The sequence below is a fragment of the Vulpes vulpes genome, chromosome 13, assembly GCF_048418805.1.
Source record: "Vulpes vulpes isolate BD-2025 chromosome 13, VulVul3, whole genome shotgun sequence".
In the NCBI taxonomy this organism is placed as follows: Eukaryota; Metazoa; Chordata; class Mammalia; order Carnivora; family Canidae; genus Vulpes; species Vulpes vulpes.
In genome coordinates, this window is record NC_132792.1 from 35,622,113 (window position 1) to 35,637,333 (window position 15,221).

A 15,221-nucleotide genomic window follows, 5' to 3' on the forward strand; every position below is an offset into this window, starting at 1 on the left:
CCGATGTGGGACTGGATCCCAGATCCTGGTACACGCCATGAGCCTAAGGCAGACGTTTAACTGCTGAGTCACCCAGGCATCCCTGAATTTGTTGTTCTTAAGAGGAACTGTAGATTATGTAAGCTAGAACTTCCTGAACGTAAAAACTGAGCGTGGAGGAAAGACAGAAGTTGACCCTGACTCATGTATCATGTGATGTTTACAGATCAGGACTGGTGTAGTGCATGTAAGGTTGTACCAAAGCTGTCTGCATCCCTCTCCTGACATGTACCTGGCCAAAAGTGGGAAAATTTTCACCCAAATTTGCATTCCTACTCAGGGGGCACATTCAATCACTTATCAACGAAAGGCTGTAACAACACTATTTTTTTTTTTTTTTTTAGAAGAGAGAGGGAGAAGAGGATGGGTAGAGAAAGAAGGAGAGAGAGAACCTCTAAAAGACTCCTTGCTGATCCCAGAGCCTGAAAAAGGTATCAATTCCATGACTTGGAGATCAGGACTGGACCTGGGCTGAAACCAAGAGTCAGATGCTTTAACGAACTAGGTTACCCAGGTGCCCTGTAATAATACTTTTATACTATGAAAGTGCTTTGTGCCAGGGATAAATCAATGGACTGGATAAAGTTCTATCCTTGGGACCCAGACAAAGTACATAGATAATTAGAATTAAATATTTCAAGTGATATGTTAAGAGCACACAGAAGGGGAACTCAACTCCTCTCCGAAAGGCTCAGGGGAAGACTTCCTGAGGCTTGATGAATGGATGGGAGTTAGGCCAGTGAATAGGGTGGGTTAAGAGAGTTCCAGGCAGAGATCACATCAAGGCCTAGCAGTACGTGACACACCATATTTTCAGAAGGCTGAAAGAAGCTCATTATGAATAGTTACAAGGAAATTAGAAAAGAGTACAGGTATCTAAAGAAGCAGCTTATATAGAGTATAGACTACCATCTGGTACTTGGTTTTAGGCACATTATTTAACCTGGTTATGCCTCAGTTTCCTCATATAGAATTAGGGAAAATAGTTCTTACCTCATAGCATTACTACAACAATTAATTTAAATAAGTTAGGTAAAGCGATGTCTTTTATAATCTCTTATTAAAGTTGTTGCTATTATTAATGCCAAGACATAAATACAGTTTTGGGGGGCAAAAGGGCTGAACTCCAAAACAATCAGCACTGTAAAAGTCAGACAATAAAGTCTACATAAACACAACGTTTTAAAGAGATTCAGTCAAATAAACTGCCATGGTGTGTTATAAGCAACAGAAGTTAGTAAATCTTACAAGCAAAAAAAAAAAAAAGAGGGCAGCCCCGGTGGAGCAGCGGTTTAGTGCCGCCTGCAACCCAGGGCATGATCCTGGAGACCCTGGATCGAGTCCCACGTCAGGTTCTCTGCATGGTGCCTGCTTCTCCCTCTGCCTGTGTCTCTCCCTCTCTCTCTCTCTGTGTGTCTCTATGAATAAATAAATAAAAAACTTTAAAAAAAGAAGAAGAAGAAGAAGAAAGAAAAATGAAAAAACAGCACTTTTTAAAACCATAATGACCTCCAGGTTAACAATATCAAAAGTATTTTTAATGCCTAGTGTCTTTGTTCTAGGAAACAATTCTACCTAACTGATGAGAAACCACAAGTAGACTGGGTGAAATGGCAACGGCTCTCTACAAATCTTATAGGCTCACATTCAGGGCTAATTCCTTCAAAAATGTTCTCTGTGAACATAGGTGGACTAAAAAATTAAAGCAACCTACAGCTTTTGTTACTTTTCTCCTTTTATCATCATCAATAGAAAAGAGAGACTTTAAAAAAAAAATCTGACCTTCCTTGAATACAATGGATTGCAAGAGAAAATGTGAATGTATCCTTAGCCTGAAGTAGAACCTTTCATCAAATAGCAAGCTTTAAAAAAAGTGCTGACAAGTGGTGTCTGGGTGACTCAATTCGTTAAGTATCTGCCTTCTGCTCATGTCCTGATCCCAGAGCCCTGGGATCAAGTCCTGGGATCGAGCCTCATATCCGGCTCCCTCCTCAGTGGGGATCTGCTTTTCCCTCTCCTTCGGCCCCTCATTCATGCTTGCACATGTTCTCTCTTGCTCACTCCTTGTCAAATAAATAAATGAAATATTTTTTTTAAATGCTGACACAATCTTAAACTTGTAATAATTACAGTGTAACAATGCTAGCAGATTTCCAAGCAAAATCATTAGCTATACTTACCAAAATATATTTTACATCAGTCCTGAAATGCAAAAGTGGTACCCAAACACTTAGGTTGGGTATGCTGAAGATTGCATCACCAACTGTTCTTCTGGCAATGAAATATTAGAAAGTGCAGAACATTTCCCACTAATTTCCTACCTGCTGGCCATATTCCATTCAAGGGCTGGATTTTGAGAATTTCTTTCACTCTCTGTTAGCACTCCTCCTGTGCCACTTTCCTTCTCTGGTTTTAGTTGATCCCACTGTGCAGTACCTATATTGATGGAATGCAGGTCTATTTGGTATTGTCTATCTTCAATTTCTGATCCAGGGTCTCGAAGAATTCCCAAGTTCAAAGCTCTCCTATAAAGGCAATGATAAAATGTAAATAAATAAAATAATCTATTTATTTTATTCACTAACATAGCATCATTACCATTTTATCCCTCTTTGGATTCCTGATGGATTCACTGTGCTGATCAAATTTCTGAGGCAGGTATTAGGAAGTAACCACATTGGATGACTTGAAAACGTACCCCAAACTTATCATGTACAGTAATCTACCCTACAATGATTTTTTATATTTTCCAGCATTGTACGGTTTTCCTAAGTACTTTCACATACATGATTCCAGTCCTTGAGATGCTGGGAAGGCTCTATTTTTATCTCCATTTTTACTAAAGAGAAAATAATTCAGAGAGATTGAAAGACTCAGACAAAGGTAGTAAGGTAGTTTGTGATAAAACCACAACTTAAACCCAGGTTTTCTGACTCAATACCCAGTCTTCTTTCCAATGCTAATCACCTACCTTCCTTAGGCCTTTCAAGTCCTGAGAGGAAAGGGGATAGAGCTTTGTCAATCTCCTGCACTTCCCCACCCCTAGCCCTCTATTCTTTTAATAACCCAGGTGTCACATAGACTGCACTGTTTGCTGATGGTGACACACAATAAGGATTACTTGCCCATACACAGTTGAAACTTTGATCTTACTGGACCGAATGCTAAGCAAATGACTAAAAATATCAGTAGCATATAGCTAAATTAGAAGAAGTGAATTGTTAAATTTTTTGTGAGGCTTTTAGAATGAGAATAGCAAGGCAATATGGTAGGAAGAAAAGAACTGGGTTCAGGGTTCAGAGACCAGATAAACCTAAGTGTGTGTAAAAAACTTTTTAGTTTTGTTGGGTCACAGATGCTTTTAAGTGAGTCATCAAAAGGAAAATAACACTAGGCCTTTATAAAAGTTTCAAGGAACACAAAAATTTAAATAATATGGAGACTAAAAGTGATTTTATTAGTACAAATATTAAAAAAATCTACAACTGCAGCTATTAGAAAAAAATACAATTACATCAACCGAACATGAATGAAATGAATTAGGGGAGTAGGGGTGGAGTGGGGGAGGTGGCGGGTGAGGAGAAGGAAGCATAGGTCCTGGTGTGAAAACTATAGGAAGTGGGTACAAGTCTGATAAAGACTAAGCCATGGCAAATGAGCACTGTGGGTCAGACTATGCCCAGAGGTTGGTCAAATAACGACAGCTCAAAATGGCAGGTATCTGGGCCAGCTGTTCAGGAATGGAGACAGCATCTACTGGGCCAGGCAAGGTGAGGCTGAGACTAATGAATTCAAGTGAAGAGAGGAGCACAGGAAGAACTGGAATTGAATGAGCAGGCCGTTCAGGTAGATAGGTATCAGAGGGAGTTACAATAAGGAACAGGGAAACAAATAGATACTGGTCTAGAAACCACAGCAGGAGCCAGAGAAAGATGAATGAATTCTCATTCTTAAGGTAAAGCTCAACCTATTGTTGTTTCTCCTTCCCTTCTCTTTTCTAACTCAGAAGAAATGCATTCTAGGAATGGGCAGGCAAAGAAAAATAGCCTAAAATTTTACTTGAACGAAATAATTATATTAGAAATACAGCCTATAAAAGGGAACATGAGCCTTTTCAATTTGTCCTAATGAGAGCAAAAAAAAAAAAAAAAAGAATTCATGATGGTGGGGAGCAAGTAACACTTAGAATATCCCCATTTTGGTAGAATGCTCTCCTTTCATTTGAATATTGGTATAATTCTGCTTAAAGGTCCATCTCAGACTTTACGTTCTACGAAGACTTTCCTGAACAACCTTTCTCCAAACTCATCTCTCCCAAATCTGTGCTATCGGTAAATACTGTTATTTATTTATTTATTTATTTATTTATTTATTTATTTATTTATTTATTTTTTATTTTTATTTATTTATGATAGTCACAGAGAGAGAGAGAGAGAGAGAGAGAGAGAGAGAGAGAGAGGCAGAGACACAGGCAGAGGGAGAAGCAGGCTCCATGCACCGGGAGCCCGATGTGGGATTCGATCCCGGGTCTCCAGGATCGCGCCCTGGGCCAAAGGCAGGCGCCAAACCGCTGCGCCACCCAGGGATCCCCTGTAAATACTGTTTTAATCACTGACTTGAACGGATGCAAATGTGGACAAATATAAAATGATTCTCCACAGCAGTAAGAGTACAGTTTTTAAATAGCAAACTTTTGATTTGGATGCACATAAGTTTAGACATACAGCAAATCTCTTGGGCAGCTAGTGGCCTAGCCTGTTTCTTAGATTATAAAAGTTACATTTCTTTATATTTTAAACTAGCCAATACTTTTTACATTTTAAATAAATTCCCTAAATATATTTTTAAGGTGAACTAAAGTACTTTAAGAATCCTTGAAGAAAAAGTATGTCAGGAAGTACAATCAGTGCTATGTTAAAAGACAGAGTAACTCAGCCCAGCATTAACATCAGTCTATTTTCCTTGGCACATGGGCACTGTGTAATCACAAGATTACAACCACTCAACACTGGATTTCATCACAGTTTTTCATATAGGCTTGAAATTCCCCATATTTTTTCTTGGTTTTAGATTGAGCTTTAGGTCTCCCATCTATCTGTGGAAAACATGACTTCTCATAGGTTCTTCTTCCCTATGCAAATGGTTTTTATAATGAGCGATAGTCAGATAGATCTGAACATGCTAAACTTTAAAATTCTAAACTTTTTAAGAATCAGGGTTGGAGATTTTATATTCTCTCCTTTTGTTTGAAATTAAATAATCTGTCATTTTAACCTGATTTGAAAGTTGTGAAATATATAATATTTGGGTATATTAAGTCCAACTTAAAAGTTAATTGCAAAGCATTTAAATCTGAGTTATAGAAAATAGGTTAAGTGAAAGATTCACATGAGATTTATCCTTAGACTTTCCAATGATCATGAGCCGAGAGCAATTACTTAACTTCTCTGTGCTTAGTTATTTCAATAACTAAATACAGAGATAAATAAAATATATGATGAAGTTAAACTATAAAGAGGTCCCTTATAAATTTTATGACCATTTCTGAATAGAATCCTAAATGATTCTGAAAGAATAGCATATCTAATCATCAACTAATCATAAATGCATAGGCACCAAGAATAAAACAAAGTCTACTCTTCTAATTATGAAAAACCATAATGAAAACTATAAAGATAAATGATCTTTAGTATTTCCAGGGTCACCTGTTTCTAAAATATGGCGTTATTAAAGACCCTGAATGAACCTCCGGACTCAAACAACTAGTATGCTTGAAAAAAATTTAAAGTATCTTTTTAAACACATCTCAGAGCTGGCACCAGCGAACGAAACCTTAAAGTCCCGCTTCCACTCCCCAACACCCACAGCTCCAAACAAAACCAGGAAAACTAATAAATAAGCACCTGACAAAGCCAGCTTTTGCTCTTAAGGTTTCTGCTGAATCCTGAAAACACTGATTTTCTGCTCTGCTAACTTCACAGGACATAAGCTCAAGGCCCACCCAAGATGATAAATCAACTTAATTACAAATCCTACATATAAAGCTGGGGTCACAAAGGGTTACATAAGCAGTGAAAGTGTGAATTAAAAATAGCCCTTCTAGGAAGCCTCTTGGTGAAAGAACAGTTTTGTATCTTGATTGCAATGGTGGTTACAAGAATCTACATATGTAATAAAATTGCACAGAACTACGCATATATAAACACAAAGGAGTACACCTAGAACTGCAGAATCTGAATACAGCCGTAGATTACAATGATGTCAATTTCCTGGTTTTGAATTGAGCTATAGTTATGCAGGAGTTATGAAGACTTGAAAACTACAAAACCCCTAGAAGAAAACAGGAGGTAAGCTCCTTGGCATCTGTCTTGGAAATGATTTCTTTGGTTTGACACCAAAAGCAAAAGACAACAAATGCAAAAATAAGTAAGTGGGAGTACACCAAACTAAAAAGCTTCTGCTTAGCAAAGAAAAATATCAACAAAATGAAGACAACCACTGAAATAGGAGAAAATTTTGCAAATCATGTATCTGACGAGGAGTTTTGTCAGTTTTGTCATACAAGGTACTCAAACAACTAAATAGCAAAAATAAAATAACCAATTTAAAAATGGGCAAAGATCTGAAATAAACATTTTTCCTAAGACATATAATAAATGGCCAACAGGTAGATGAAAAGGTACTCAGTTTGGGGCAGTGAAAATACTCTGTACGATACTGTGATTGTGGATAACGTGTCTTGTATTATTCATCTGTCCAAAACTATAGAATGTATAACACCAAGAGTGAATCCTAAACATAAACCATGGACTTTGGGTGATTATGATGTGTCAGTGTAGGTTCATCAATTTTAACTATGTACAACTTTGGTGGGTGGGGGATGTTGGTAAGGCTCAAAATTAATGAGTTAAACTTAAAAAGACAGAATAAACTAAAAAAAAATAGAGGAAAGGAAATAAGAACAGAAATCAATGAAATAAAAAAGAGAAGGATCAACAATGCCTAAAATATATATTATTGAATACCTCTAGTATTCAAGGAAAAAAGAAAGAGCTAAAGATAGGAAGCCTAATAAGTTTATATTTGTAATAAAAAAACTATGATGCTGTAGAGATTAAAAAGATAAGGGGATATTAGAAAGGTTTCTAGGAACAAAGAGTTTACAATTAATTATGGAAAAAAAAATCTCTCCTCTAACATTGCTGTCCCTGAAGATATAAAGGTTGTGCCCTCTCATTTCTTCTACCAAATATAATGCTACTTCTCCTTTTGCAAGCTCTTTTTCTATGTAAAAATGACTACTTTAAAACTATATCTTGACAGTTAAAATTGCTGCTAATGTCATAACTACTGAAAAGCAACCAAGTTCCTCCCTCCAAGTGCCTTACTCAAGACTGTCAAAACTCTATCTTCCCGTCTAAATGACCAATAAGCAAACTTGCATTCATTCATTCAAAGAATATTTATTTAGTGAGCTGCATGCTAGTTTCCATGACAGGCCACAGAGAAACTGGCTTCCTCTGTGGACCCTGCCCTAATACAGCTTATAGTCTAGTTGGGAATCCACAGGCAATTGCAAAAACTGTTAATGCTAGAAAAGGTGAGGTATAGAATGCAAATGGGACCCCTGACCCAAAACTAGGGGGCTCAGAAAAGAAGCAGCATTGTTTAAAGGAGTTAAGAAAAGCCCAATATTATTTCATATAATGAAAAAAGTTAAACAAAAATTATTGCAGGCAGAGGAAACACAACAGGTTCAAAGGCTCACAGATATGAGAGAGCAGCAAATGCAGAAAACCTGAAGATGTTCTGCATGGTTGGAGAGAAGTATGGAAGGAAGTAAAGCCATAGGCTAGTGAGTCATAGACAGGCCCTTCCATCACAAAGTGTCTGAGAACTGCAGGAGGCCCAGCCTTTGTGGGTGATGGGGTGTAGCGCACAGGTCAGGCTTGCCTAGCAAATTAGTATTTTCTCCTCCACCAAAAACGTTACAGAAACTTTGTAGTAGCACAGTAGTCAAGAGTAGAGAAAGAGAGGCGCCTGGGTGGCTCAGTTGGTTAAGCATCTGCCTTTGGCCCAGGTCATGATCCCAGGGTCCTGGAATCGAACGCCATGCCGGGCTCCTCACTCAGTGGGGAGCCTGCTTCTCTCTCTCCTGCTTGTTCTCTGCTAAATAAATAAATAAATAAATAAATAAATAAATAAATAAATAAATAAAATCTTAAAAAAAAAAAAAGAGTAGAGAAAGATCTGAATTTGTCTTATAAAATTATAAGAATTAAGTGAGATAAGGAGCCTAGCACAGAACTTGCCACAACATAAAATCCTCAGTAACTGTTAGGAAAAAAAAAAATCATTCTACTTTGATTCTAAGATTCTGTAGAAAATATTAAATAATAGTGAAATGATTAGAAAGTGAGAGGAAAAAGACTTACCTGGATAAAGCATACATTCAGATTATGAAAAAAACAAAAGCCCAAGCAAACAGCACCACTGACCTTCCATTTAATTAATCAAACTGAGTGAATTCTACCCAAATTTTCTAATTTGATCGGTTTCATTAATCTAAAAACATTTTAGTAGCATGCCAGGTTAGTTTTAATAAACCCCCTACTTTCTAAGACAAGAAACAGTTTGTTGTAGACAATTTAGGCCAATTAAAAATACAGCTGCATCTTTGAGAAACACATTTTCTTCAATTTTTTAGCCTCTTGAAATAACAGATCCAGGAAACAACATATTCCTGTGTGTTTTCCCAAGTATATTTAAATTACTCTTAACAAAAACTATAGGTAGGCTATTTGGCTCATTAGGTTAATAGGTCAAATATACTTTAAAGAATTAGTTCATATTCACAAACTTTACAAGTTTGGTTTGGTTTTCCTCTGACAAAAATGAATACCGGGTAAGTTTTTTTAGACTTAGATAATAAAATCTAATTTTTCTTTCGAATTCCCTGATCCCTCCGACTTATTTTCAATTCTTTAAAGTCCGAAAACATACAGTGGCACATTGATTTACTTCATTTTCTACAAAATACTTGATTTTATTTCTCAACTTGAAATATTCACTAATTTTTATTTTTTAAAGTATAAGATACCAATTTGTTTCATGGATACTTAAAGCCTATTCCAGTCATTATAGAACACTGAAAGTACTTTATTTTTCAATATTAAATTTAAAAAAACATTCAAAATATTTTTGCTGTAATACCACATATTACCTCATATTAGCACTGAGAGCAAAATGTCTTATGAAAGATGTATTTAACTAGGTCTTTTTTAAAGGTATAAATACATACAGACAATTTGATAATTTATTTTCATTTTTTCAAATGCTGGAAGTAATTTTACAACTTTTAAAATGTGATTTTCCCTAAGTAAATGACTTTATAACTTAATAATAGCCTGTTAGAAGTAAAAAATAATTTGATTTCAAACCAAAAGTAAAAAATACATTTTAATTAAGAAAGCTTTGATTGAGCACACTATATTTTCACAGCAAAATATTTATATTTTAACAACTGCAAAATCTTTAGAGCAAAGAATTCTACTAAAATGATACTTTGCTACATAACTCATCATAGGAAAAGAACTTTGTGGCTTTAGTGAGGACCAGGATGCCTAATATTAATAATGTCTACCTTACAAAATATAATGAACAACCTAAGTAATCAATGGATGAATGGAAAAAGACGTGATATACATATACAAGCAGTGGAACACATTATTCAATCATAAACATACATACACATACACACACACACACACAAAAATCATTTGTGACAACATGGATTGACCTTGAAGGCATTATGCTAAGTAAAATAAGTCAGAAAAATAAATATTGTCTGATCTCATTTATATGTACAATCAAAAATAACAAAGATGGAGAAAGAAATCACACTCAGTTATCAGGGGAAAGGCACAGGGAAAGTGAGAATTGGAGAAACATGGTTAAAGGGAACAAACTTCCAGTTCTAGCACATAACAGTGCTAGGGATGTAATTAATGTATATGATGACTACAGTTAACATTGCTGTATGATCTATAGGAAAGTTGTAAGAGAATAAATCCTAAGAGTTCTCATCTCATGGAGAAAATTTCCCCCTTTATTCTTTAGCTTTTTTCTTTTTATTGCATCTATATGAAAAGATGGATATTAGCTGAACCTATTGTCTTACTCATTTCACACTATATGTAAAATCAAACCATCATACTGTACATCTTATTGGTATTTCTCAATAAAACTGGGAAAACCAAATACATACAAACTTATAAGTAGTTTTGGGGATCTAGTATACAGCATAGTGATGATAGTTAACAGTATACAGATCTTAAGAATCTCATAAAAAAGATAACTATAAAATGATGGATGTGTTAATTAGCTTGACTGTGGTAATAGTTTCAAAATATACACCTACATTATTACTTTGTAGACCTTAAACATATACAATTTTTATTTCTCAATTTATCTTAATAAAGCTGGGAGAAAATACATGAAAATATCTTAATAAGAAAAGCGTAAATTGTTTCACTTCCTAATTTTTTCCTAGAAATGTTTGATATCATAAATAGAATCAAATTTTCTTGTCTCAAACTCACATACCTCTAAAAGCTCTATGAACTTTGCTCTTTCTCCTTATTACAGTCTTTAAGACCTTTTAGCAATTCAAATCAGGAAGGGTGTGGGTCAAGATGCCCATAACTTCCTTGCCTTTAACACAAAAAGCTGCTTTATTGGCTAAAATGTAGGAGTTATAATTGTAATTGCTTTGCCCTTCCGAAACTCATCTCCCATACCATTTGAACCATTCAGCAGGTGGTGTAGGAGGCTAAACTAAAGTCTGCAATAGTCAATAATATAATCATAAGGAACCAAAGAAGACTTTAAGTATATAACAGGAAACATAGCTTTAATGTTTTCCTTTTTAAATTGATTTAGTCTGGGTCAGGCCTTTTGTATGTTTACATAAGGAACAGCTCATGTTGAACCATTTAGACTGCTCACTGCTGAACAGGCATATCTTGGGAGTTCACTGTAAAGAAATAAAATTCATTACTTACAGCTCAGTTGAGATCTACAAAACATTAAACAAGCCAGAAAATAGGAATGTAAAAATAAGTAAAATTTATATACGTTGATTAAATGTCTCCATTTTTATCACCAAGTATCTATAATGACAGTAATTTTGACAGTATACTGGGCAGGGGATGTAAAAGTTGACCATCAGGTCTGAGGACTACTGTTGATCTCCATGACCAATGACTTAGGGCCAGGGTTCTCATCCTTAGAGCGCAGAAGAATCACCTGGGAGCTTGTTAAAAATGTTAAGTTGTCACCTACAGAAAATTCTGATTCAGCAGGTCTGGACTGAGGCTGAGGAATATGCCTTCTCCTTTGTTTGTTTGTTTTAATGTAACTAGCATTTTTATTGATTTTAATACCAAATTCTAATACTGGGAGTCACTTCTTTGACCTGGAACATCATGTCTCTGGTATCTGAAGTGAAAGGAGCAAGAACCAGTAAATCCAAGGCTATTTTATAAAACAAAGAAATTAACACTTGTACTGCTTCTGTCACAGAATTGTATAGAGGAAACACCCCTTCTCTTCAAGGCCAAGATCTTTGTTAATTTACTCCACCCTTGAAAGCTGGGTCAGTGTCTATTTTCTCACTTCCGTGTATGTAGCCATAGGCCTTTACACATAGTAGACTTCTAATATATGAAGTTGAATATAAAAAATACCCTTCTTTGTTCCTTTCATTTCCCTCAGGGACTGTAAAACAATCATTCTTTTTCTTTTTCTTCCCTGTATATTTTTCTTCTTTTCAGACAAAACTATGTTGAGTTAGTCTCCTTATGAGAGAGAGAGGCTCTCCCTATGACCCTGCATCCTCTCTAGGTATCCCCTCTTTTCTCTCACATTCCCTTTTAGCCAGAAACTTATTTTTCTCTCAGTATTTCAATTTCTTCATAATTTATTTTCTCTTAACCATAAACAATCAAGTGTCACCACTTCTTCTCTAAAATTTTCCTGGAAAAGATGCCCAACTGATTTTCTAATTATCAGATCGAGTGGACGACTTTTAGCCATTAACTCACCTAATCTTTCTCGGTATTTGACAATTCAAAGTGGCAGTCTAGCATCCACAGATTTAGCCTGCCTGGATGGATAATTCTAGCTCTGCCACCTACCATTGGGTGTCTCTCGGCAAATTAAAGTGTCTGTGCTTCATTTTATTCATCTGAAAAGTGAACTCACTGAAGGGAGTCAAATGAATTACTCCATGCAAAGTAATACCTGACACAGAGTAAATGATTAATATATATCGGAAGCTCTTATTATAACAATTTTTCCTCATCATTAAAATGTTCTTCCATGACATGGTGTACTTCCACATTCCCTCAAATATTCTTCTTTAATCTCCTTTATTGGATTCTCTTCTATTTGCCCTTCCAATATTAGTGACTAAGGCTCCATCTTCAGATTTTATGTTTTATATACATTCAGTAGCAGGATTGATTCACATATGCCAGTATATGTACTTCTCTATTAAATCTCCAGTGAAAGAGACAGGTTTCCCAGGATCCTCTTACATTTTCTGGCCCAGCCCACTCTATGATGAATGGCATATGTTTAAAAGACAGTTGGCTACCATGGTAGCCATGGTAGAACTACCATGGTAGTTCTATGGTCAAAGAAAGTACAGTACAATTAAACTATATTAACATAAATTTTATTAAGATTTTATTTTTAAATAATCTCTACACCCATTGTAGGCTTCAAACTTACAACCCCCAAGATCAAGAGTCACATGTTCTACTGATTAATATCAGCCAGGCACCACAAGAGCATGAATTTTAATGTCACAATTATATTCAAATTCTGGTTCTACCGTACAAGATAGATTTCCTTGGAGAAGTCAGCTAGCTTAGTGAATATCAGTTTCCTCTTTAAGGGGATAATGGTACCAGTTACATAAGATTACTTTAGTTGATTAAATCAGGTAATTTTAATTAACATGTTTACTAATTATACATGATACTTGGTTATTGTTATTACTATAATGGATATGAAAGAAGCTATTGGTCTGCTTTCAAACTGAATCCACTGCTCTCACTTACTCTGTATTATAAAATCCATAAGTACACTGAGGATACAGAGACTTCAGTTTGAACAAATATACCCTACAATAATTCCTTGAGTATAAACAGAACATTATGTAAGAAAATGATTCCTCTATATTTCTAGTCCAAGTGATAAAATGCACACTAAAATATGAATCATGAATTTCATATTCTCAAAAGAGACAGAGGTTTATGAAGATAAAGGAGCAAGAATAGATTTATCCAATAAATAATTTATTTTCTAAGAATTTCAGATCTTTCGGAAACTAAAATTCATTTTCAATTAGTACAAACTTTAATAAATAAGAAATTTTACATTAATAAATGGTTTTATGATGGGGCAGTAACAAAACTCACCTTATTTCAGTTATACAAATATTAAATGATCATGTGCACAAATGCACAAAATAGGAGTATAATGTAATAATATGAAAGTAGTATTTACCAATTCTTTTTTTTTTTCCATGGCTAAATTATAGAGAATTTCATTGGTATATAGAATATTTCTTTCTGTTTAAAATTTCTCAGAGTATTCTCACTGGTTAAGACAGTAAGAGGCTAGATTTTTACATTCTATCTTAAGGAAAATGTGAACTTTGAAGTTTTTTTGTTTTTTTGTTTTTTTTCTCCAGGAAATAGTCAGATTTGAGGTGGTAAGTCCTCTTTGGCTCACAAATGCTATACATGGGATATACGTTAGCAAAATGATTTAAGAAGATATAGGTATACAATGTATGGTCAATGTGAAAAGTATAACAAACTATCCCAAACAACTCTCATCACATTAGAAATACATTCTAAATAAATGAATTAACTGAATATGCACTGCACTGAAAAATTTGTTGGTGATTAAAGAATCCATATGTGATCTCAGAGAAATTACTGAGAGACATACTAGAATATAGAGAAATGGGAATGCTACTTCAATTTTGTAAACAAATTATGTTACTGATCTGTTTTTAAAGATTTATTTGTTTTAGAGAAAGAGAGCAAGTGAGTACAGGGGGAAGAGCAGAGAGAGAAGGAGACAAACTGAAGCCAACTTCCCACTGAGCATGGAACCCAACATGGGGCTCAATTTCATGATTCTGAGATTATGACCTGAGCTGAAATCAAGAGTTGGATGCTTAACTGACTGAGCCACCCAGGCACCCCTATGTCACTGATCTTTAACAACACTGATTGTTCATTCGTCAGGTTTTTGAGCACTTAAGAACAGAAAGTGATACATATTAAGAGTCGTACGAATTAACTATTAAATCAAGCCAAACTGACTCCTTTTTTTGGTTATATTGTCATGATAACACTGAGAAAGCAACATCACTATTATAAAGCATAATGTTATAAAGTTGTGCAAATGACTAGGTTTAATACTTTTTAAAATACATTGGAGAAATACAGAAATACAGACTTGACAAAAACATAGTAAAAATGGATTTAGAACTGGCTTAATACCAAATCCAAATAATAACTAGTTGGAGTCAAGTTCCTAATAATATGACAGAGGATTTGGCTCAATTCAATAGTTTTTATCATTAATTTTAATGAATTCATATAAATCAGTCTTATCAAATTTTCAAGTGACAAAGATATATATATGACATATATAATATCTCAAAATATTGGAACAGAGTCAAAACTAAGAAGATGAAATTTAAGTACAAAATTCCATACAGAGGTTCAAATAGCCATCTCTACAAGTACAGGATGTGAAAAAGATTGCTTGACAATACTTCATAAGAAAAAGACCAACAACAAAAGAAAGCCTAGAAAAGTTGGGCTGTCTTATGAGAAAGAAAAAAAAATATCAAAACCATTGCCAAATGTCATTGTAGCCTTTTAATTTTTAAATAGCATACCACACACCACACACATACTGCAAAGTTTCACAGGATCAGTCAAGCTCTTCTATTACACTAGTAAAGTAGTGCAATTCTTAAATATTATTCTTTCGTTAATTTTTAAACATGCAATTTTAGAATGAATTTTATTTGCATAGTTTCAATTCAAATAATAATATGCCATAATTCCTTGACAACATGAGATCAAAGA

At 34.8% G+C, this 15,221-nt stretch overlaps 1 protein-coding gene across 19 annotated transcripts in view; it reads right to left on the reverse strand.

Moving 5' to 3' along the window:
* Window positions 1–15,221, reverse strand: part of VPS13B (vacuolar protein sorting 13 homolog B) — a 727,825-nt gene that overhangs the window by 269,433 nt on the left and 443,171 nt on the right. For all 19 annotated transcript variants that reach the window (XM_072734208.1, XM_072734211.1, XM_072734207.1 and 16 more), the window contains one exon: window positions 2,361–2,564. In XM_072734208.1, coding sequence (XP_072590309.1) covers window positions 2,361–2,564 — 204 coding nt within the window. The remainder of the gene's footprint in view (window positions 1–2,360; window positions 2,565–15,221) is intronic.